Raw genomic sequence first — 24,167 nt, forward strand, 5'->3', positions numbered from 1 at the left:
TGTCAAGAATACACAACTGTAGTTGTGTATTCTGTCAGTGTCTTCCATATGCTTCAGGAATAAAGCTCTGCAGGCTGGACTTTGGTTTATTACACTGTTCGAATTACAAGGAAATCTTGGCCTGATCATAAAGAGGTCCCCCCCCAATCTCTGGGCAGTTTCCTTTTTATAGGGTTCTGACAAACACACATTTTCCAATGTAAATGTCGAGAAAAGCCGAGATCACCCCACTTCCCCATGCTGGAGATTTTAGTTTAATAGTAACAATAAATAAAGTTATCTTTAAAAATAATTACACAGGTGACATCAAGACCCAACAGTAGAGTCAGACTGTAATACAATTAATCTGGTTGTGTGTATTGTTATTGTGTCCTGCAAACTTTGCTTTAGTTCTACTTTTTTCTATCATAGTCAGGCAGAAAGAGAGTCATGGAACAGGAAGAGCAGGTTTCCTGAAGAAATAGGAAGAAAGTTTCCAGCCTGCATGTGTATAAAAATAGTTCAGACTATTCCTTATTTTAAGCATTAAAGGTTTAAAGAATAAAATCTAAACATTTTGAGTGATTGGATAAAACCCAGAGTAAAATACTTAAATTAATAATAATAACTTTTAATTAAGCCAATAATTAATATTGGTTTAACCAATGGTTGATGTTAGTTTGATTATAAAAATATTTGCACTTACTCTTATACTTATGGAAGTACTTACAGGTGAAACAAGTAACTGTAACTTGGTATCAAATAATTAGAACAATGGATAATTCTTGGTTTCTTTTCAGAAGTGTCTGTAATAAAGCACATTATGATCATAATAAGAGTAACTAATAAGTAATGGTTATTATAATATTATAAATGAATGCTAATTCAGAGAAACTAAAAGGTTATAGATGTGATTTTGACATTGAACTTGAAATGGTGTAAAATGTGTACCTGTAATTAAAGGTCACTGATGTTGTGTTGGAGGTAAATGGTAGGTGTAAGGTCAGGGGAAAGAGGAACTGATGGGAGAGCAGAGATGACCAAGGCCTTATTGTTGAACTTTAACTTTCCTAAGGTTGGGCAGGCAACAGACGTAGGACTGTTGAGCAACTCGGGGTCATTAGAACAGACATCAGGTTATAATGTCTCCAAGACGGTGATGAATATGAGATCATCTGTCCAAGTAGTCAGCCAATGAGACAGGCACAGCAAACAAAGCTAGCCAATGCAAACACACCAAAAGGGTGGATAAACCCTTTATAAGGTGGGTGCAAAAGAGGAATCTTTGGTTGGATCCTTCAGGCAGCTTCAAGCCAAGATGGAGATGGACAAAGAACTCCACAGCTGAAGAAGAGCTGGGGCCACACAGCCAAAGACTGTTCTGCACATGGGGACCAACCCGTTAGCCCCGCAACATGTGGCTTCAAATTGCACTTCTCTCATCAGCTGGGTTCAGACCCCAAAGACAAAGACCAAGGCAAAGATGAAGATAAAGACAAAGATAAAGACAAAGGCAAAGAACAAAGGCAAAGAGGAAGAACTGGTGTGTTCCTTCCATGAGACCAGCTCGTCTACATCTCAATGGACCAGAAAGATTGTGAGACGAGGAGAAGGGAGCTACAGAGCTGCAAGACAAGAAGCTGAGGACCGCTACACGCATGAGGAAGTCATCCTGAGGCCCAAGACCTGCTGCTCTAAATCAGTACTCTTCCTGTACTGGGAACCTCCTGCTGCTGCAACACCTTCTTCATCATCAGGCCAGTTCTGGGGTTCAAGATGCCAAACTCTGTCCGTCTCTCTCAAAGTTTCCCGTTTTTAGTTCACAGTGTCAGCATTAGGGGAAGATAGACTAGATTATTGACTTTACTTATTTGATTATTTCTGCCACTGAATTAAGCTGTACTGACCCTTGCAAAATTGCCTTACTAATAAAATATTTAATATTAAGAAAATCTAAAAGATGTTGTGGACATTCTATTAATGAGTCACTTTAAAGTTCTTTGATGGTCATAAAATAGCTATGAAGTTTGATTCAACTTGTTTTTTGAACTCAGTGTCTTTTGACCTTTGACCTGTTTTCCAGAGCTATCCAAAAAGTCGTTTGAAGAAAAGTGGCTTTGTCGTCCATCACTGTTTGTGGATGAGGCTTGTGTGTCAGAGTTATGGTCGTACCAGAAATGTGTGAATACAAGTTCTCTGGCTGGATCAAAACATTTTCAACATCTATGTAATTAATTGAAATTCACTCCCAGCCCTAGATCTGATAAACTGGAAGGTGGGATCATTTCTCTTTACAATGACTTTCTATGTAAATCTTTTTGGGGTTTTTTTTATGATGGACTCCATCATATCACATGTTGCAGATGCAGTAGTGGGCTTGCTTCTTCACTTATTTCTCAGACAATGCAACGTACCTACAGCTCTACATGAAGAGCAGACCCAAATTCTTTAGCTATGCTCCACCTGTCCTCTAATGGCCACTGTTACCAGATGTTATTGCTGCACCTGTTTCAGTCAGTAGAAGGAATTCCTCCTTTATGCCCCCCTCCCCCCACAAAAAAAAACAAAAAAAAAAACACAGAGACATTGTAAAACCACTGTGTTGTCGACTTTTATTTATATATATATGTATTTATATACTACTGCCACTGTTAAAAAGTGTGACTCATCACATCATCACTTGTAAGCATAAATAACTTTTTTTCTCTCTCTTGAAACCTGGTAAATAAACCAACTGAAAACAGTTACGGGTCATTTTCAGCACCATTGAATAGTACATTCTCTATATTGCATCAAGATATAAAAATATACAGATCTAGTGTTTCGTCTTCTTGAAAACATTCTTTCTGTGTTGTTCAATGGTATGAAACAAGAGAGGAAGAAAAGAGCCAATCCCTGTTGATGAGGATTGTTACCATTATTATTATTGTTTTCATGACCCCATCCTTACGAGAGTTTCACTGGACTGTCCATCCGTCCATTCATTCACAGCACTTTGTAAAGCATCAGTAGCAGCCACACGTGGGAGAAACAAAAGAAACAAAATACAAGTGAAACATTTAACGCTCACAGAGCCACCGGCCCTCCCGACCGCTGTTAGCGACAAAGTGAAGAAGATGCTGATAGTCATGGGAGTGCTGCAGTGCAGTGGGAAGGGAACAGGGGGCGCTGTGGGAGAACCAAGCAGCTGTAACCCTAACCATCTCTGTTCCCATCGCTCTAAGAAAAGTTTATCCACATTTCAAAGTGGTGATAATGCTCATGGTGCTGTGCTAATACCCTCCCCCCCCCCATGCCCTGAATGAAAAACAAACATACTCAAAGGAAAAACAATGCAAGAAGTCAGGTTTAATCATCTGAGGCAAATGAGAAGATTAAGAAGAGTTGAAGGCGCAGTCAGGATGAGAGTTTGGTTTGCAGTGCATAGAGAGGGACTTCTGACATGGGTTCACCTGGTTGGTTGGTGCATTGGGGTTATTGCCCTATTTTTTGTTTTTTTTTTGCTGCACACACACATACACACACAGTAAACACACGCCTGCAGTCAAGATGAGCATGACACAGCAGTAAGAACAGACACAGAGAACAGAGCTGGTGGATCGGGTTCCTGTGGAATCCATGGTGTTCTCTCCAGCTGCAGCTTCTCGGCTGCTAGGTGGGGAGTCATCATATGTGTTTGTGAGGAACTAATGTCCAAATATAAACGTCCGTCCATCTGTGCGACAGCCAAAGCCGAGCCGCGTCCTTCGGGAGTCCTCACATCCGCGAGGACGTAGCCAGCTCGTAGAACAAGACATAGGCGTCGCTGCTGCGCACTTGGCTGGACGACATTGGCGTTACTCTGGAAAAAAAAGAGAGAGAGGTCAATGAGGTGTGAACTACCTGGTCTAGACACTGTGCATGCTGGGAAAGTTCTTTGCAGTTGTTGCTGCAGAGGAATCACTGGGATTGTTTAGAGGTGATAATAACAGCCTTCTGCATCATGTGATCAGATCTCAGTTTCCTGGATATAAACTCAAGTTGACGTTATCGGCAGGTCATTATCACGTCTGCTGATATTGTCCCTACTTAAATGCCTAAGCCGAGTTAATTATAGATAGTTAGACAAAAACGTGGGATATTTTTTTTCCAACCTAATCCCGCTTTAAACTTCTCACTGACCTATCCGCCGAGTTCCCTGGTCTTCACGATGCTGTTAATTCACTATTAGTATCTAATATATTTCACAAAATAGCTGGACTGGTTCTCAAACTGTGCTTTCACTCTTGTATGTAGGAACGTTAAACTACAACCTGACAAATCTCTTCCTGCGTTGGTGTTCAAACCCACCTGGAGTCATTAAAGGTGTACCATTCTCCCGAGCTGGGATTGCGACAATAGGCTGTGTAGTGACCTCCCATGGTTGTGCCTGAGTGGTTGGACACTGCATACAGGTTATATACTGCATTTGCTGCAGAGAGGAAGAAACCAAATTAAAAGCTAGCTAAAAAGTTACTGACAAACTAATATGGCGTCATGCTTAAGTAATATGAAGAAGGAAATGAAAGGGGAAAAGAGCTTACTGCTGTTTTCAGAGGCAAACTCTCGAAGGTCGAGGTCCTTCATGGGGAAGTTAACAAAGGTGGACAGTTTGCTGGTTCGTCGTGCCTCAGAGAAACGTTTCAGGTCTGCAGGGGAAGGAGAGTCAAGGAGCAGTTGCTTTTTGAATCCCTGCTCCCACTGTCAGAAGACTTAAATACAACACACTTTCTCTGTATGATTAAACAAACTACTGGGGTTTTCTAGGCTTCTGGCAGCAAAAGCTACATGGCAGAAGGAAAGGATACGCAGCACTAGAATCTTGGGGAACTTCTGTATTGTGAACTTCTTTGTGCACCTCCTCCTGGCTTTACATCTGTAGCATGTCTGCAAAGAGCAAACAGAGGAAGTTGAGTCATTAGCTCCAAACAGCTGGAACAAACAGCCACACAGGTGTTGGATGTAAAGGTGAAACGGAAACATAAACTAAGCTCTAAGTAAGTAAGTAATTACACTTTATATTTATATAGCCACTCTCACAAGTTAGAAACCACAAAGTGTTTTACAAAATACAAGACTTAAGAGCACAGAAGACAAAACAAAGGGAGGGATAATACAGCATAAATGTGACATAAAATAAATTGAAAATAAAGCCAATCTGAATAAATGTGTCTTCAGTTGTTTTTTAAAAGTATTAAGAGAATCAAAGTTAGAGCATTCCACAGTGTGGGCCCACGGCCCTAAAGGCTTCCTCCACTCTGGTCTTAAAATGAGTGTGAGGGAGCATTAAAAGCCTTTGACTGAAAGATCTGAGGCTTCCAGTCCATCAGTTTTGCTCCATAAAAAAAGGGAAATGAGCCTTTAAAATGTGCAGCGTTCACCAAACGGAGCTAAAACGGGATAAAAGCTCTGAATGTGTGCAGCGAACACATCTGCTAATATAAAACATATTACAAGGTAAAAATACAGCAGGAGAAATTGCTTGGACAAGCTTCGGTGAGGAGGTTGGTTCCTCATGGAGGACATTGTATGAACTACTTGATGTCCATCATTGCAGCATTTTAAACTCATTTCTAAACGTCACAGAAAACGTTTTTATACTATTTCAGATAGATATTCACTTTAAGAAAAGGCTAACTATTATGGTAAAATTATTCAGCTGCCAAATAGACAAAGCCTATACAGGGATGCTGTACCAATCCCTGTACCAGCAGCACCACCTGCTGGTCTTTGTTTGCCAGTAACATTTGCTTATATTATTTGCTATTATTGTTGATTTTATTTGATCTAAAACACAAAATGTGCAAATTCTGAATTTATTTAGTGTTTTATGTGTAAATACACGTCAGCTTGTGTTGAGGCATCATAGTTACTACTTCTGATTTTGTCCTGCGTAAGACTTTCAGAACTTTCTTCCACTTGATCATTGAGTTTCCAACATGACATTAAACTGTATCCAATCGTTGCCATGGATACCTACCGGCTTCTCATCCCCATCGAGGACGTCCTCTTTGGTGAAGAGCCGCATGCAGTCCATCAGACTCACCTCGCCGTAGCCCTTCTGAGCACAAACACAGATGCATTCACATTAGCAAGCACCAAAACAGATGTAGAATAAAGCCCACAGAGCAAAGCACACAGAGAGACGGGAGAGAAACCAAAGAGCGTGTGTTAGGACTAGTAGATAGTAAAATAAGTCTCTGCACTACTGGATGCAGAAAATAGTGTGTGTTTGTGTTGTCTAACCTTTGCGATAGGCAGAGAAAGATCCCAGAAGGGATCGAACACAGTGGAGCAGAAACCACAGTGGCTGCAGGTCAGGGAGCTCTTCAGCTGCCCCACAAACACATCTGGAACAGAAGAAAAGATAACAGCAAATAAACCTTTGAGGTCAGGATTAACAAACAGGTCCAGCCTGCCAGAGATCACCTGACATGTCATCACAAAAACAATAAATCCACTTTTTGACTCACCAACTATTTTACTATCCTCTCTTTCCAAATATTTACTCCACATCTTCTTCCCCTTTTCTTCATCTCTGTAAGCAGAACGGGTGAGAAAATTGTTGATTTATGATGGGAGCATGTTGGCAGAAACTTCATATATGATAAACATGAAGAGATATTTTCTTTGAGGTCCTTGGAGAATAAATTACGGATGCTACGACATATCGACACGTGTATTTATTCAAAACAAAAGTCTTTTTCTGCGGTGAACAGTTTGACTTTTCTGTTTGTCTTTTGGTGATGCTGTGGGCAGATTGCGCGAAATTTACGTCAGAGAAGTTCTGTGGTCTGGCAAAAGGTCAAGCAGAGCGGGAGGCAGGAATCTCGCCAAAGTGGATAAACAAAGACGTTCAGGGTTTCATAGAGTTTAAATAAAGTAAATACAGTCCTCCTGCGGATGCAGGAATCACATTGGTGGTAATCAAAATCAGCTTTCATCTGTGATTGCTTTGTAGATACTGCAAAATCAGATTTTTCTCCTGGTCATTAAATGTTCTCCAATGCCCTTTGTTTCAGGAGTTCAGTACAAATCTAATAAAGGGCAGACACATGATTGGATGCATAAATAAGGACAACTTTGTAATCCCTTCCTTTTTTTTGTTTTTCAAAACTTCCACCTCAGAGAAGAACAGCGCAGCTTATTTTTCCTCATATGGTTTTTATTCCATTTAATTGTGCAATTGAATCAGAATTGACTAAAATCAACATCATAAACTCAGAGCTCAAACAAAGCCAGAATCAGTCAATAAAACCCTGATGAGGTGCCTCTGTAGCTGCTGCATAGCTATGCACCTGAAGAAGTGCTTATCTGTGCCACTTCTTAAACTTTCTGCTGATCTAATTAAAGCTTTTTCTATGAACAAGTGGGAGGCGTCACGTCATGCATTGCTTTACATCTTAAAAGTGATGCTTTGTGTTAAGCTGAGGCTCCGCTGACAGAAAAAACAAGTTTTGTTCTTCCAAAGCTGCATAACAAATGATGCAGAATGCAACGAGTTCACTGCCTGTGGAGAAACTGCTTGTTATCCATACATAAACAAATGCTAATGAAGACTTTATGATTCATGTTATCTTGAGGAGCACCAACCAGGCTTTTTCATTGGCCGATACCAATTTCATATTTTATTTAAGCTTTGACGTGCTGATGCTGACTTTCTTCAGATTCTGATTGCCTTTGTTAGAACTCTAGACATGGCGCATTACGTGAGGAAAACGCGTCTTTCCTGTCATGTCAGCGAAGTTGCTGTCGTCGGATAAAGCCACTCCAAACATTCAGCTTGCGGAGATGAATGACTTCATCAGCTCAGTGTGTCCGCACAATGCAGCATGAAAATAAGTCACATTATCTGGTTACTGCTGTGAGATTTGAATAGGACTTGTCGTATATGTGCAGTGTATTTGGTGCATGTCTACTGAAACTGGAGATCAGAGGGTGTATGTTGCAGTATCAGATGTTCACAGATTTTCCTATTCGCAGAGTTTTCTGTGGACATGACTCCAAATTATTCATGGAGATATTTTTCATAGAGCTCATTTAAAACATACCTAAAAAATGAAACTTGGAAAGCTGCATATAAAGGTATATTTGGTGTTTGAACTATTAAAATAGATAGTAATAAGCTTTTTATTTTTGGGTCTCAAGTATTTGAGGTGGCTGTGATCCCTAACTCTCACAAACCCTGGTGGTCCACATATGCAGCAGACATATGTTCCTAAGGTTCTTTGTATTAAGTTTAAACGGGAATTTTCAGCTTTGACGCATAATGAACAGAGAAACAGAATCAGAATTTTCACTATTTGTTCTCTCAGTTGTTACTCAAAGCTGTTAGAAGGAAAATGGCAGATTTTTGATCACTTGCTGATTGGTCCTTCACTAATTTTGCACTTATGATTGTCTGTTCACTTACGGCAGGTGGTCAAAGTCCTCCACGGTGCCCCTCGGCCTCACAGTGACCCTGTTGACTTCGTTATGCAGGCCGTCCAGTAGGAAGCGCAGGAACTCCTGAGCATCCTGTTGGCTACAGCACACCAGCAACAATCTCTGTTACATACACTCCCTTTCTCATTTAAAACCTGCAGAAATTTCTCAGTACGTTCCTGCACGTCTATCAATACCGCACAAAAACAAATAAGTGTTATAATGTAATGCAACATACTTGTATCCTACAAATCTGGGAGCGTATCTCTGGATCTGTGTTTTGAATTCAGAAGGGCTGACCGCCTCGCTGCTGGTCGACGTCCACATGATCTGGATCAGCTTAGCAAATTCTACCAAAACACAAATACGGACGTTAGTAGCACGACAGAAAGAAAACATCCAATCACTGATAACTAATTTTGCCCTTTTTTTTTTAACTTTATCACACCATCACAGGGATGTTTTACTTCTTTGTTAAAAAAGTATCTACTTGCATGCAGATCTAATTCAGAGCAAAACAGCTGCTGTGTGTGAGGAGTGTTTGTTCTGGACTCTAGGGGGCCTGTGTGACTCATGTCTCACCTTCCATGAGGGCTGTGTTGGTGCGGCTGTTGTTGTTAAGGTCTCTGCGGTGCGAGTTGTGCAGGCAGTAGTCACGCAGGCTCTGTGTGTTGCTCAGACACTGCAGGATACTGTTCATGAAACACTGTGGGGAAAACGGCAACATAAAACAGAGGAAAAGATGCCCCCCCAAAAAATGTCCGTTTAGACGTACTGATCACTTTTTAAATCAGCATAATTTCCTTTTTACAGATTTTGCCACATTGTGAAATGTTTCTAGAAAACACCCCTGAACTGTTTAGCTCCCCCATCTCCCATCCTGTATAAAGACCTATCACACACATGGGAGCATGACAAGTGTGTAAACAGCTCCCGTCATGTGATAACATAGATCACGTGCGATTTGGTGAGATCAAACCAGCAAGAGAGGCAGCAAAAGATCAGAACGTCTGATTGAGTTACAGAACACACTCTCCATTTCTTTCAGGAGTTCTCCGTCTGCCCTGTTGCCTAGCAGAGACTGTGTCGACCCACCAGACAAACGGCTTCTAGAATTTACACAAGCAGGATTTTCAGACAACCCCAGTGAATCGGATAAGAAAGGCACGAGATAAAAATCATCATATCTCCCTGCCAAAGGGAAAATCTGTCTCGTGAGGCTCTATCCAGTTGCTGTCAGCGTGCGACTTTGCCTGGAAAATTAAGTGTAAACTGCTATTATGAGCCCTGTTATTATGTGCCTTATGCTTAACACCCTGTTGAGACTTTAATTTGGAAATACGAAATTAAATAATTCTTGAGTTACTCTGTTGTGATGACAGAGGCTGGGAGTTTACTTACAGTATTTCCTAAGTTCTTCAATCCAACCAGGCCTTGGGCACTCTTTGAGTTCTGGAAAAAAACACAGAAGAAAAATAACATTTTTAGATAACAACCTAAATATGAGCATCTTAGCCAGATGGGTTATGTGTTCTGTATGAATCTGGACTCTACAGGGGATAAAGTAATGTTCCTTCTGCAAAGATACAGCATTTAAAGGAATTTCAGATGTTCCCACAAAGATCTTGCTGGGTTGATTTAGTTTGAGACAAAAAAAATCCATAAATCTGCCCACTGCAGGTGAGTGAGGGAATGCTGTTGCTCTGGAACTGACACACAGGTGAACCTTCCTGCTGAGCATTATTCTGGCACCAGTACATGTTTTTTTTTTTATATCTCACAATTTCACTTGCTCTCTTGGTGCTGCCTACCAGATGGCAGAGATCTGATCAACAACAGAGGGTGCCATGGAAACGGTGTAGTTTAAGGGTTTTTTCATTTTTCAACACTCGCGTTCCCCATAGCAACAAAACCCAAAGCACAGCGCAACACGTGACGATTTCATAAAATCAGCAAATGGCCTGAAATGCTTTAGAGAACTTATGTCATCAGTTGGTGCAGTTACATTTCATTACATAAGTTGAGTTGTTACATAATTGAGCAGCTAAAGAAGAGCTAATAACGAACACAGGGGTGGATAAGAAATGCGCTGGTGTGCTTGACAACGCAGCAGAAAATATCAGATGACTCAACCTGAATTCATTTTTCACCAACGTTCGTGGAGGTCTCACCGTTTCTGTTTTAATATCTGTGACAATATGCAACATTACCTGCACCACCCCTTATTTTATGCATAAATAGAAGCTGCCTAACAGTGAAGACATGAAGTTGACACGATGCTCAGTTATTCTCGTATTTTCTGGGCTTTGAAAGCAACTGTGTAGAGCTGGCAGCCTCACACCGGTCACCTGATCTCGCCCGCGGCTGAAATCTATCTCACTCACATGCTTCTTGTTCCCCTCGCCTGTGGTGTAGCTCTCCCAGAGCACCATGCAACAGGACCACCATGAAAACGGGCCAAATCCAAGGTGAGGCCACACAAGGCGTCTGGTCATGTCACTGTAAACTGAGCGTGAGAGCTTCCAGGGTTTTTAGAGCATTAACTCTGACGAAGTGACACAGAACTGTACGTACAACAGCTGGTTATCTTATTATGGGAACAAAGAGAGACAAAAAAAAGTGCAGTTTTTTTTTTTAACACAAAGGTGAGCTGAAGTGCTCACACGTGAAACACTGTGACCTCAGAAACAGAGTTTGAGAGGCCACACGGATTCACAGGCAAACATGACAAACCACCGTTCAGACTTGGTGACCTTGTTGACATGGGGGAGTTGTCGTCAGAGACGACCAGTCGTAAAACTATTGGCACTAACACGCTCTCTGAGGGGCAGCGTAGTCTGCGGTGCATCAGCAGCAGTAATTAAACCATCTGGAATTAAAGGATATCGCATCTGATATATCAGTGCTGGGTTCTCCCACATGTTGCAAGCTTTACACACCAAACATTCAGAGATAGGATTAGTTGGTCCCAGAATCTGAAGCTAACTTTTCTTTAAAACCACTTTAATACCAGAAATTCATGTTTTATCAATTTTCCCAGTTGTATTGGGTGATTACTTAGAGAAGCCAATCAGTATAAAAAGCTACAATTTTAGAGAAGTTCAAGGCCTTGTACACGTGTAGCTGCAACTTTATAAAAACAAACATCTCTGCCATATTGTTTTAAAAAATCATTTCAAACACATTTTCAGAAATGTTTTCATCCACATGATCTCGCACAAATATGCCTCTGAGTGTTGTTTTAAACATGCCAAACGCAAAGAGGGCGGCAGCCTCCCTCTTAAGAGATCCGCCGCTGAGCTTGATGACGTCCACATGATTGGAAGAGTGTTCGGTGAGTTTGTCCCTAATGTGAGACTGCAGCTCATCTAGTTATAACAACTGCCACAAAAAGAGCTTTTTACTCTTACATAAATAACCTCCTGCCATCTGTCTCTTGCAGAGGAGCAGTGCAGAGTTGATGTGGAGGAGGGGGAAAAAAAATTCCACCGTTTAATTAACTACGGCTTATCTAAATCCTCCTTTCTGTTTATTCCCTGCAGTGAAGCGAACAGATTATTAGCTCTGGCGGAGAAAAGTGAACACAGAAGCGGACACATCCTGTCCATCACAGGCCGACTGATGAACATCTCGGCTCTACTCCGTGTTTGTTTTTTCTCCACACACACCAAGCCCCACCACTGGAGCGAGCGCGTCTCCAATCTGCTGCATTCTGCTGAGTGACGCCAAAGTCGGCCCCCAAAATAGCAGCTCAGATTTTAGTAACTGTGCTTGTCCACACACAATTGGCTGATCGTTCAGTGGACCGTCGGACGTCAGGACGGTAACGCAAACGTCTCTGTCTCCGTGGCAACGCCCCTTTCTTAAAACTTTTCTCCAAAATTTGTGGGAGAGAAAGCTAACGGCGACTGTGACATCACAGCAAAGTGTGTGACTCAGAGTGTGTGTGTGTGATAACAAGAGTTCAGAGTAGGTGGAAGTGTCAGCGAGCAAATGGGAGAAGATGTGATGCGCTTACACCCGGAATGAAGTCAGAGGGAGGCTGATCACAGAAAACAGAAATAATGTGATTAAAAAAAGAGACAACTGATGGCATTACTGCTGGTCAGTTAAGAAGCAGGACTCTCCTTGATAACACTCTTTAATTAATGTAAGAAGAACATTTCCATGTTGTGAAACTCTGCCTGGCAATGAAAGTCACTTGCGTCTTATTTTATGTTCCGTCCTGTGTCGAGCTGACAGTCTGTAACATGGAATTACAGCCCTTAGTTATTAAGTCTTTCTTTATTGAGCAGTGTGTCTAACAGCATCTGTGTGTGTGATGATTCAGGAATGCCTGGCTGCTGCTATGCTTCCAGCTTGCGGCACAGCAATAAAGAAGGATAAATATGTTATGGTAATCCTGCTCTCTTTCTCCATACTCAATAGGATACTGGGTATGGATTTAAGGCCAAGCACATGTGAAATTTATTTTGTTTCCTTAAGCTTAATTTAGTTAAAACCACATAGGCACGGGCAATATGGACTTAGAATTTTTATCACAATATTTTGTGGTATTATAGTGTCAACAATAATAAGGATGGTAATGTATTACTTCATTTTTAGGTAACTGTATGGTTGTAAGTGCATGTCAGCATTTATAAAGCCACAAACACAAACAACTCTAGAAAAATATTCCCATTTAAAATATTCTTCTTCAGAATGCCAGTTACTTAAAGAGGTGTTATTTATATCACTAAGCTGCACACAGTTACTGCATTTAATTATATTTTAAAATTGTAACTGATATTCATTGATGCTCCTGTGGAACTAGCAGTGGAAAAAATGGTAAAAAAAATAAAATTTCCAATAACAGTGTCAGTCTTTTAGCATCAGTAATTGAAATTTATCAACACAACGTAAAATCAAAATTCTTATTATGATAAGAAATTATTCATGATAAGTTCTTATGTACAATAAATGCCCCACACTTGAGAAAATGAAAAGATTTCCATCATAAAGATATTTATGGATGCCTAAATGTGGTGAAAAGTTCTTAGAGCTTAGCTATGGGGTAACCAATGGGTGGGTGAGTCTTCTTTCAGAAGCACTACAAGAGCAAAATCTCTCTAGTCAATACTGATTATTGTAGTTATAAAAGAGAACTGGTTATAATGAGTATCAACAGGCCAAATATTACCAGAGATCAGTACCTCTCTTGAGTAAACGCATAAGGGCAGGACACAGTTCATAACATGTAAGTTCTAATCTTCCAGGGTGGATAATACATTTTGCACAGAATAACTATGCTCTTTTCATAAATGTCAGAAGCCGCTCAGGCAGCCAGCGTATTTTTGAAAGGCTTCTCAACGGAGGCTGAAAGGCATCACAAAAAAAGAAAAGCTGCATTAAAGCCAAGCAGGGCTGCTCTCTCTGAAGCTGGGAATAAGAGACAGAGGAAATGTCCCTCTGGCGGACAGCCAGGTCAATGGAGGTTAAAATCTGTCCGTCCACTGTGCTTCAGTGAATCTCAAAGTGTGGGACCGCTGGAAGTGCAGGAGAGGAAGTAAAGGGTCAAAGCAAGGTGAGGAAAAAGGAAGAGATGAATAATCTTTGATGGTGGCTTGGCTTTTTGGCTGGACTTCACAGAAAATCAGAGGAAGTCAACATCAGTAACAAAACCGCCCCCCCAAAAAAACTGAAGGTTGGAGATTTTCCCCTGACCACTCAGAGAACTTCATCACTCACCATCAAGTGTGTTAATACCGAGTATAATCTGAGGAATTCAGCATAAAAATGACTGACGTATCTTCAGTAAGCTTCAGTAATCAGTTGATACTGATATAAATGTGGAAACTAAAGATTATGAAACTCACTTGGTTCTAAGGTAACTATGCTAATAATGACTGACTTTGGGCATTTTGACCTAATGCTACCATCTTAAGCTAACATTTTTTTTTCCGCTTATTAATATAAAGATGACAGAGTGGCTCAGCTGGACTGCAGTTGCTTCCTGGCAATCTGAGCTTTGTTGAGGCTGGATAAGGTGTGAGAACATAACAAGCACAGAGGACAAGCTAATGAGCTATAAGCTAATGACCCCTCGAGGGAGTGGTATATTTAGGACGACAGTTTGGGACAAAGAAGCAATCTACTCCTCTCTGTACAACCTTATTTAAGTCCAGTACCAAAATCATAGTTGTTAAACAAGCTGGCCTTTCATTCCTATAGAAAAATCAAATATATTTTTTTTTGCACGCTAGTTTTTGACAGGTTCAGTTTTTGTTTTGGATAAATAACAATACAAGTGACACAATATAAATAAATGAATGAATGTGACACCTGGTTGTGCTAACAAAAATAAAGTCAGAGGAGGCACAGAGATATAAGAAGCTACTAAGAGGGAAATGCATTTTCTCTAATATATTGGTTCACTCAGGCTGCAAGATAGTAAGCGAGCAAGACTTTCAGCAGGTACCAGGAAGGTCGAATGGAAGGCTTTTTCTGTTTTCTGTTTTTTTAAGTTGCAATTTTTGTCTACCATGGAACATAATGAATTTGGAAATATGTTGAAAATTAGAGTAAGGATCGACAGTCTCTTAATGACAAAAAAACACAGAGATGAATTCTTACAGTTAGAGAACATGTCCCCATTAATCAGGCATATGGCTAAACACGCTAAAAGTAAAATGCTGCTTAAGTATTTGTTTGTCTTTGCAGGAAAATATTCTTTAAAATAACTGCTCTCACGCACAGCAGGATAATGCTCCTGATGTAATTAATTAATGAGTGCTCACGGCAGGAAAGTCAGAAAAAAAGATAGCTGCTGTTCATTCATTTTGTATAATCTTGCATCCTTAAAGAGAAATCTGGTTTGGAAGAAATTGGTGTTAGCAGGTCAAAACCATAAAAAAAAATACATGGAGCAGAAGTCCTTTTTAGATCTTGTCGGTGTCCAAACACAGTAAATCTGTGAAACATAAACACCACATACTGTGTGCAAGTTGCCAACAACCAAAAACGCTGAATCAAAAATGATCCAACAGAAGCATTGGAATTAAAAATATTGGTGTTATGTTTCTAGCAAGCTTCAACAAACAATAACAAGCTATCTGCTCATCCCTGTGTCTCTACGGGCTGTTAACCAAACTTCACACCTTCAGCAGGATGCTTGGCTCCACCTGGCAGCCCTGAATGCCAACTGCTGATTGGCTGGCAAAGCGATGTGAACGTAAGCAGCAGAACAGTCTGTTCTGACCTGACTATCTGTTTGGCAGTCCCTTAAAAACAGCCCATCTTGTGATCTGTGAGCAACTGTCTTTGTCAACTTTCTCCCATGAGTGAAGGTGACACATCCTAGCACTTTTAGCTGTGTGAGTGTTTTATTTCTCTCAGTGGGATGCAATCCGTCACAGCAGATCACCAAGTTACTGTGCACATGAGACGGGGACGATACAAATTAATATATAACTCTGCAAGCCAATGTGCTGCCTTCTTGGCCAGAAACACCCTTTAACCAGTAAATTTAGAGCAGAAATCACAGCATCGCTCAGTTAACCAGCAGGGAGCATGTGACAATACAGCAGTCCACTGGTTTCTTATGTAACTACTGTTCTGTCTCTGCTTCACACATCTTCAGAGGAATGCACGGCTCTACAAGACGAACACACACAGAGCTGCTAGAGTTAACTACGAACTGACAGGCCTATGTTAACAATATACTGAAGGCTGAAGCCCAACACCAACCTGTATTTAAGCACAACAAATCTATAGGTGAGCGAGTAGAAATAATCAACCATAACTCAAAATATGACAGCTTCAGCAAAATTGAAATTAGTGATGAACAAATGATGAAAAAATCTATCTATGCAGTCAGTGAACCCATCATACTATTTATACCGACTACAACATAGAACGGAAGTTGTTACTGTAGGAAGAGGGCTCAAAGTTAGATATTTTTCCTATCACCTAGGTGATAAAGTTTCTTAAATAAATGTGCTTTTCAGTAATATTCTAATTTATTGAATGGGTTTGCACACTCTGCATGCCAATTATATGTCAAATAAGTGGGCTGGACTTTGACTGCTTCTGGTGAAGGACTGGGCATCTCTGATGCTAAATTTCATGCAGAGTGAAGAGTGTTGGAGACATGAAATGAACTAGAAGACAGTGAAAAATGCTGGTTAATTGCAACCGATATAATAACTGCAATATCCACCATCATTAACATGACTGAATATTCTATCAGTCTGTTAATGATCCAATTTCATCCAAGCATGTTTTTGCTCTTTAAACATGTGGTTGTCACAGGATATGCTGAATTTGAAATAGCTGATTTCAAATCAGCTATTTGAATCAGCTAATAGCTGATTATTAAAAATAAGGTTGATATTGATAATGATAATCACAATCAATAATGATATTGATTGTGATTGTGAGACCATCTCTAGCCCACAATCAATAATGATATTGATTGTGATTACCACATATTTGCCTTTAATGATCTTGATCAGTGGGATCTAAATCAGATCTGCACAAAAGAGATGGAGAAAGTTCATTCAACTGGCCAATGAAAGCAAGTGAACTGGCTGCAAACTGTAAGATTGACCAAATATTGCATCCAGTCAATCCTTCGGGATTGCAATATTTTATACACACTCATACTGTGATGAGCAATGAAATTATGTAAATTGTGCAGAAAAAGTGACTGTTCATGGGAGGAAAGCAGAAAAAAAATAAAAAATTCAGGCTGTTGTTCCTAAAGCAAAATCATAAAATTCTGATCAGTCTAGCTCCAATCCAGAGAAACAGTCTGGTTAGTTCAAATGTAGCTAAAATAACTTGATATTGTTGCGTCTGCATCCAATGAACTTCTGTGGAGGATATGTCGGAAAGCTGCGGCAGACAGCTGGCTTGAACCTTGGAGCCTTCAGAGTCGGTGCACCGTGACACCGGCGAGCACACACACAGCGAGCAGCAGCCATTTAAAAAGCACGTAAAGCAGAGAGACATTCAGGACACGTTTCCTTGTCAACGTGCATGCCGAGGCTTGTAGAGAAGGAGGTACAGAGGACAAACAAGGGGCACAGAAGGACAGGGAGACGGTGACAGTAAAATAGACAAGCGTGCCAAGCTGCTGCGCCTGGCCAGTGCTGAAGTGTGTTCTAATGTAATTTCTCATTACATAACAAAAGCTGGCACACAAAGGAGCTCCACTCCACACTGTAGCCCTGGAGGTCATATGCATACACAAGTGCACACTCTTTCAGCTGCAAGGTGATCACATTTTCAGCATTTTTATGTACTGGTTTGTTCCTTCTTTTTTCGCCAGGAAAAGTACAAACAACATGCAGCTTCTGGTGTCTATGTTAACAATCAATGCATTTAAATCGCATCTGTCAACATAAGCTGGAGAAAGTCAGATTTATCTTTTCAGCCAAATTATAAATACATTGAAATTAACCCAGTTATCAGCCATCTGGTTCCACTTTAGCGTATTCCAGCATGTTCCTAATCCACAGCTCCGGTTCTCTGAACATTATGTTCTCAAATCTTTTACTCATCTAAACACTCAGCTGCGTCTCCCCTACAAACGGAGGGAGCCATCACACACATCATTAACACCGCAAAGCATACATAAAGCGTGAGGGGGAAGGAGGTCACATCTGTATTTATTTCCCTTCAAGAGGCACACAGGAGCGGTGTATGAGGGATTACAGTGCGGTTATATAAGCAGTGACCTGCCTGTGCAGGCCCACTGATCCTGGAACAGCTCAGAGCGGCTTACCCCTCCAAAAAGACTCACTTGTGCGTTCAACTGACTCCATGACGTTCTCATGGCCAGTGCTGGTGACCGGACTTTACATCGAGTGACATGCACAGCACACCAAAGTTTGTACCTCCACACATGAATCTCAGCCTAATAGAATGTGAGAAATGAGTGAGCTTCTACAGCCAGATAGTGTACCGAGACGCGAGTTATTACACAAGAACATATTTCACACAGTCATAAGACATGCCTTATAAGCTCACAAATAGGAACAGCTCAACACAAAGCAGCTATAATTCTCCCTACTGCTGAGCAGAGCCAGTGAAGTTTTTACCCCCCTCTTACCTTTGCTTGGTTTATCAGGAGCCCCACGAACGTTGACACCAGCACCGACCCCGACATGCTGCCCTTCCTGCGCATCTCTTGCTTAAGAAACGGAAAGGCGGCTGCGGGAGGCTCCTCCGGCACTGTGACCGTGTAGGACTGTCGCATGCTCGGCATGCCGGCGGGAGGACAGAAGTGTTCTACCGGAGCTTCGTGTTCAAGCGGCAGCGGAACCCTGCGCTGCTTGTCGTCGTCTGGTCTCGCGACGCTCACGCGTTTAATGAAAAACTCACCGGCGGCTCTCTTTCATTCATTCACTAACATTATGTACAGACGTCACAAATCACGCCAAATACACAGAACCTGTAGCAGTACCTGCGCTATAATAACACTTAGGTAAAAGGAGCGTGTAAACCGGGGAAGAGGTCCAAAAAACAGACTGCTGTATCATTCACTGTACGGCTCCATTCAGTGAAGCTGGTCTGGAAATAGCAATAGACGCGTATTTGGCTCTGATTCCGTTTTATAGGACTGCAGGTCCGCCTCTTTAAAGTCAGCCTCCAACAAACGTCAGAGACCGCCACCCGGACATGCTCCTTACGTCACACATCATCTCCATGAGCTGATGTACTGATGCTGGGTCCAAGGAGGCTACTCATCTCCTCCAGGCTGAGCGCAGAAACGACTATTATAGAAAAATGCGCTACCAAGACAAAGCCATACAAGTGGCAGCGCTGTGACTACTTTTGTATTTCTTTCTTTTTTTTTTGTTGCGCGTTTTTATACTTTTATATAAAACAACAAAAAAAATATTACTGTAGATGATGACTCACTTTATCTAATATGAAGAGTGTATTAAAGAGTAATCAGTAACAGAAAAAAAGATTTTAAAATGGCTAAATTTGATAATGAATAAAACCTTTACAAATCAACATGGCCCTTTCTGAAAATAGCTAATGCCCCCAAAATTTAATTACAGGTTGTTTTCCCTGGGTGGAAACTTGTCTTGACCTTGAAGGGATAAACTAATAGCTGGACATTCTTCTTCAGATTACATTTTAATAAAAAAGTAGAATTAATGGTTTTGCACTAAAAAGGTCCAGGTTTTAAATCTCAGCCTGAGTTTTTTTTTTTCATGGAGTCGGCATGTTCTTTGAGTGCTTGCATGAGTTCTCTCTGGTTCTCCAGCTTCCTATCACAAATCAAAAATATGACTGTTAACTTCATTATTCCAAATTGTGGCTAGGTTTGAGTGTATGTGTACATGATTGTTTGTCCAGATTGTCATAGTGTTGGCCTTTGATGGACTAGCGGCCTGTCCTTAGTGTAGACCATCTCTAGCCCAGTGATTGTTGGAGATGGGTACCTGCCCTCTCCTATCCTCCCATGACTCCCCAAGGACCAGCAAGTACCGAGTACAGATAAAATATGGATGGGTGAATCAAGTCATGTAGGTCCAAAAAAAAAAGAGCTACCCCATATCTGAGTAGAATCGGTTTGCTGCAGCGATCAATTCTTCGACTTCTTATCTTTCTGTTTGTTTGTTTTTTGACAGATCAACTCTAAGGATAATTTGCTTTGTTTATATATGAATTCTACTGAAGTCACTTTTAGTACTACCAGCTTCACCTCTATCACCCCTGGAGAATCATGAGAACATACAGAGTAGTTAAATGTTGAACACAATAGACGGATCCAGTGGTTTTAAAATTAGACTCTGCATCTTCAGAGGCAGTCTTTTTTCAGACTTTGGTGACTCATCAGTTGGCCAAAAAATAGCAAGGCTTGAGTGGGAGTTTATTTCAGGCTATCGTAATAACAGGTTGATCATTGTTCCAACACTGTCCAAGAACAAACAGTTTGTATCACATAGGTTCCAGCTGTAGGTTCAGAGCATTTTAAATGTAACTATTGAAGGTGTTGTTCTTACCCAGACATAAAGGACAACACTTTTTACCTCTGACACTGAAGAGTGAGAAACATTATCAAAAGTGCAAAATCAATAATTGAGTATTTTATTTTATTTAATTTACCAGATTATAGGTTTCATGAAAAAAAAAAAAAAAAGGTATTCAGTGGTATAATGTACACTTGAAGTGATCAAGGACACCTGGAGGGAAGTGAGGAAGGAAAGTCATAATGAAGGAAGGAGACTACTTTTAGACAATAAGATAGGGAATACACTTTGGAAAAAGTAATATTTTCCAAACCCCAGTTTCTGACTGTGACTAGAAATGATTGGTGACCGAAGAATTACCCTGCCCTTCTAAGGGGACTCATATTAGGAGCATCATGGTACATTGGGACAACTGCTGTGTGCCAAGACAGAAAAGGTTACTGGTCTTTAGCCATGGATAGTTTTAATAGAACTGTTGACACTTCTGTGTACAACTTCTTCTAAAGGCATAGCGGGCTGCCCAAAACCAGAGGTGTTGTTTAACAGGAAGTTGAAGCAACATATATTACGCGCTGCTCCTCTCTTAAGGCCTGTTTGGTCTCCTATAGTACAGAAGAAATATTATTTAATCAAAATATCCTCCAAAAAATAAAAACACACTGTTGTTTCATTGGTCGGATCAGGTAAGGAGAACTTTTTGAATCTCTTAAGGGTACAGGTACTTGTTAATTGCCACAGAGCCCATGTTATGTCATTTCCTATTGTTAAAGAAGAAAGGAAATTATGATATGCTAGATGACGGGATTGTCAACCACCAATGAAAAACATTATGAATCAGAAAAGAAAAATAACAATTTTGTCCTTGGGTTACATATTTAGCAGAATTTAAATGGTGAACTACAAACATAATCAATTTAAACTTTTTTTCTGTGTGAGCTGAACATAGGAGTAGCTCTTGCGAAAGGTTAACTTGGAAAACACTGTATACTTGACACTAGAACACATTGATGAAACAGCAAAAGATATTAGCTGTCTCTTGTTTACCAGGCTCAAGAGGACACTCATCAATATGTCTTAGTTATAGTATCATTGAGTGCTCAAATTTTCCCACGCAAGTAAACAAGTGAGTTAAGAGACGAGGTGACAGAGGTTGGATCTGAGTCAGAAGGACTTGCTTTTTAAAGCCGCATTTGATTTATCTTAGAGGTCGGAGCACGGAGACAGGAATAACGTCACAGCTACGTTGGAAACCTCATAGTTGCAAGATGGAAAACAATAGGATTGGCTAATAATCCTGGTGGTTAACTGCTTATCCCAAACAAAGCTGACAATAGTGTATTTCCCTTATTAGTTAAAATACAAATGGAACATGTTCAGAAGTATGTAGGTATTTAATACCATTACACATTCCAATGGTTTAAAGATACCATCAGAAATGCTCATAGTTTATTTAAGCCGGCTTTAGCACATTTTTGTTACGTGCAGCCATGTTGAATACTAAACTTGGAGTTGCTTGAGGCCCTATCTCAACCTTCCTGGCTGAAATTGTGATATTCATTAGGTGTTTTCTTTTCATTTTCAACTGGTGGTACATGGTGTCAAAACAGGTTTTCTGATTCAGAGAATTTTCCTAAGGAATGATTCTTATTAATGAAAGAAATCAACAGAATGTGCTATATCTCACTTCCCAGTTCTTGGCAGTAACACTGACTGATCATACTGGGAAATCCAAACTTTTGATAATGTCAGCCTTTTGCTGACCCTGCATGAATTAATCACATGATCTAACTCTCAATACAACAAGCATGTGAGAGTGCATGGACTTAGTCGAACTCATGTGTAAAGTGAAGGAAGTGCAGCTTGTACCCTGCAACAAGATTGTGACCATGGCTCTGGTGTGTACACAACAAATAACCAAGGAGCACATTCCATCAGCAGGCTGTGTGAGTGAGGGAGGGGGAGAGAGAGAGAGACAGGCAGAGAGAGAGAGAGAGAAAGACCAATGTCTAAATCTCTCAGCTGGAAAACTACAACACCAGAAGGGGGCAAAGAGTCCATGTCTGGTTTGATATCTGACGCAAGAAGCAGGTCATAGTGGTATTATCTAACAGATGTCAGACTACAATTGCCTTTGGATACATGCTCTTCCCCAATATATTAACATTATCTGACCTTGGAAAAGTTGACTTCCCCTTCAAACTTTTCCACATTTTGTCATATCACGACCACAAATTGCAACTTAAATATTTATAAAATGGTGTGTGGTTTTTAAAATAGTTCACAAATATGTACATGCGTACATCTACTTTAACCCGATAACTCTAAACAAAATCCAGGACAGATTGTTGCCACCAAAAGTCACACAATTCTCTTCGGAAGAAAACTAACATTGCAATTCACCCTGTTGTTAACCTCCATGCAGTCTCCTCCCTGCATTTGAAACCTTCACAAAAACTGAGTAGTGACCAGATCTATACATGTAAAAAATGCTAAAAAATCAGTTTCTCTTTTCCCCTCTACTTCTTTATGCCACTCTGTGTTGGTCCATCACATACAGATTCCTTTTCGAGGAGATCAACATATTTTACAGTCATTTATGGAAGGCTATGTGATGCCTCACTGGAAGTATATTGAAGATCCCAGTATGAGGTAGCCCTTCAGGACAGAACACTCTGTCAGTGTACCAGAAGATAATGAAGTACAATCGTGGGACAAATGGAAATAACAGAGAGAAGGATTTTTTGCTATAACATCTCTTTCTTTAAATAGTTGTTTGGTTTATAAATAATGAGCTCATTTGCTAATTATGAAGCGGAGAGAGACAAAAAGTTGAAACAAAACTCTGAATATTAACACTTACATTACTGATGGTATAACAGTAATTATTAAACTGTTCAAAAGCTTACAACCAAAGAAGGTCTTCAGTGTTCTATGAAGGAATGAACTTGACCCTTTTCTGTGTGTGTTATGTAAGGTGGTGTGGGGTGGTGGCTGGACAATAGTTTGATTAACTACAAGCAAACATGAACAGTATTTAGTTTTTAAGGCACGTCTTTTTGTGGACACCCATGCTGTATGTCGTAGCTTGCTGCTGATTCTAGTACTTGAGTTTTGTCGAAGTAAGACACAAGTAACTGCTAAGACATCAGGAGCCAGAAAACATGACCATCTAACAGCATTACGTTTGTCCAAAGTAAAACCCCTTTCTATCGCAACTTTTCTTTAGCGATGCACAATATATTGTTATTCAAAATGATAATGGTACTTGTCATTTTAACATACTGGTGTTGATTCCATAAGTAACGCTAGGTTGATATTGAAAACCAATGTTAATTTCCATCTTGCTAAAGTTTATGTATATGTTTTGAGGGGGGGAGACGAGGTGGCCACGTGGTATATACTGGTTAACTGTCCTTACAGCAATATTAATATTAGAAATCAATATTGGCCCAAATTTTTTGCATTAATCCATCCCTTCTTTCCTTGGGCATTTTAGTTGACATTACTGTAGAGTAGACAGATTCATTTAAAGAAACAGACCTGCTCTCCAGATTTCTCAGGTATGGTGACCTTCATGACATCTGCTGGGATTGGCAAAACAGCCAAATGGTTTAGAATTATGTTTGTTTGTTTTGTTGTCACAAAAGTTACATTAAGATAGTCTGCGTCACTACTTAAGAGATCCTTGGGCCATCATGCAAACACTGAGCTACCTTCATCAATCTTTGACAGAATTGTAGCCCTGCGTTTCTGGGTGACATAACAGCCCTAATTTGA

At 40.4% G+C, this 24,167-nt stretch overlaps 1 protein-coding gene across 10 annotated transcripts in view; it reads right to left on the bottom strand.

Moving 5' to 3' along the window:
• Positions 1-3,297: 3,297 nt before the first annotated feature.
• The window catches only part of usp2a (ubiquitin specific peptidase 2a), a 43,251-nt gene continuing 22,381 nt past the window's right edge, over positions 3,298-24,167 (bottom strand). For 6 of the 10 annotated variants that reach the window (XM_008426236.2, XM_017308261.1, XM_008426235.2 and 3 more), the window contains 11 exons: positions 9,823-9,873; positions 9,004-9,127; positions 8,660-8,771; positions 8,411-8,521; positions 6,471-6,535; positions 6,244-6,347; positions 5,978-6,058; positions 4,806-4,884; positions 4,542-4,646; positions 4,309-4,429; positions 3,310-3,820 (listed from right to left, as the gene is read on the bottom strand). In XM_008426236.2, the coding sequence (XP_008424458.1) occupies positions 3,736-3,820; positions 4,309-4,429; positions 4,542-4,646; positions 4,806-4,884; positions 5,978-6,058; positions 6,244-6,347; positions 6,471-6,535; positions 8,411-8,521; positions 8,660-8,771; positions 9,004-9,127; positions 9,823-9,873 (1,038 nt within the window). In that variant the 3' untranslated portion in view covers positions 3,310-3,735. Of the gene's footprint in view, positions 3,821-4,308; positions 4,430-4,541; positions 4,647-4,805; positions 4,885-5,977; positions 6,059-6,243; positions 6,348-6,470; positions 6,536-8,410; positions 8,522-8,659; positions 8,772-9,003; positions 9,128-9,822; positions 9,874-18,514; positions 18,995-24,167 lie in introns of those variants that run through there. The other 4 variants (XM_008426240.2, XM_017308262.1, XM_008426233.2 and 1 more) reach the window with 4 other exon arrangements.

This window comes from Poecilia reticulata, linkage group LG13 (genome assembly GCF_000633615.1).
Source record: "Poecilia reticulata strain Guanapo linkage group LG13, Guppy_female_1.0+MT, whole genome shotgun sequence".
NCBI lineage: Eukaryota > Metazoa > Chordata > Actinopteri > Cyprinodontiformes > Poeciliidae > Poecilia > Poecilia reticulata.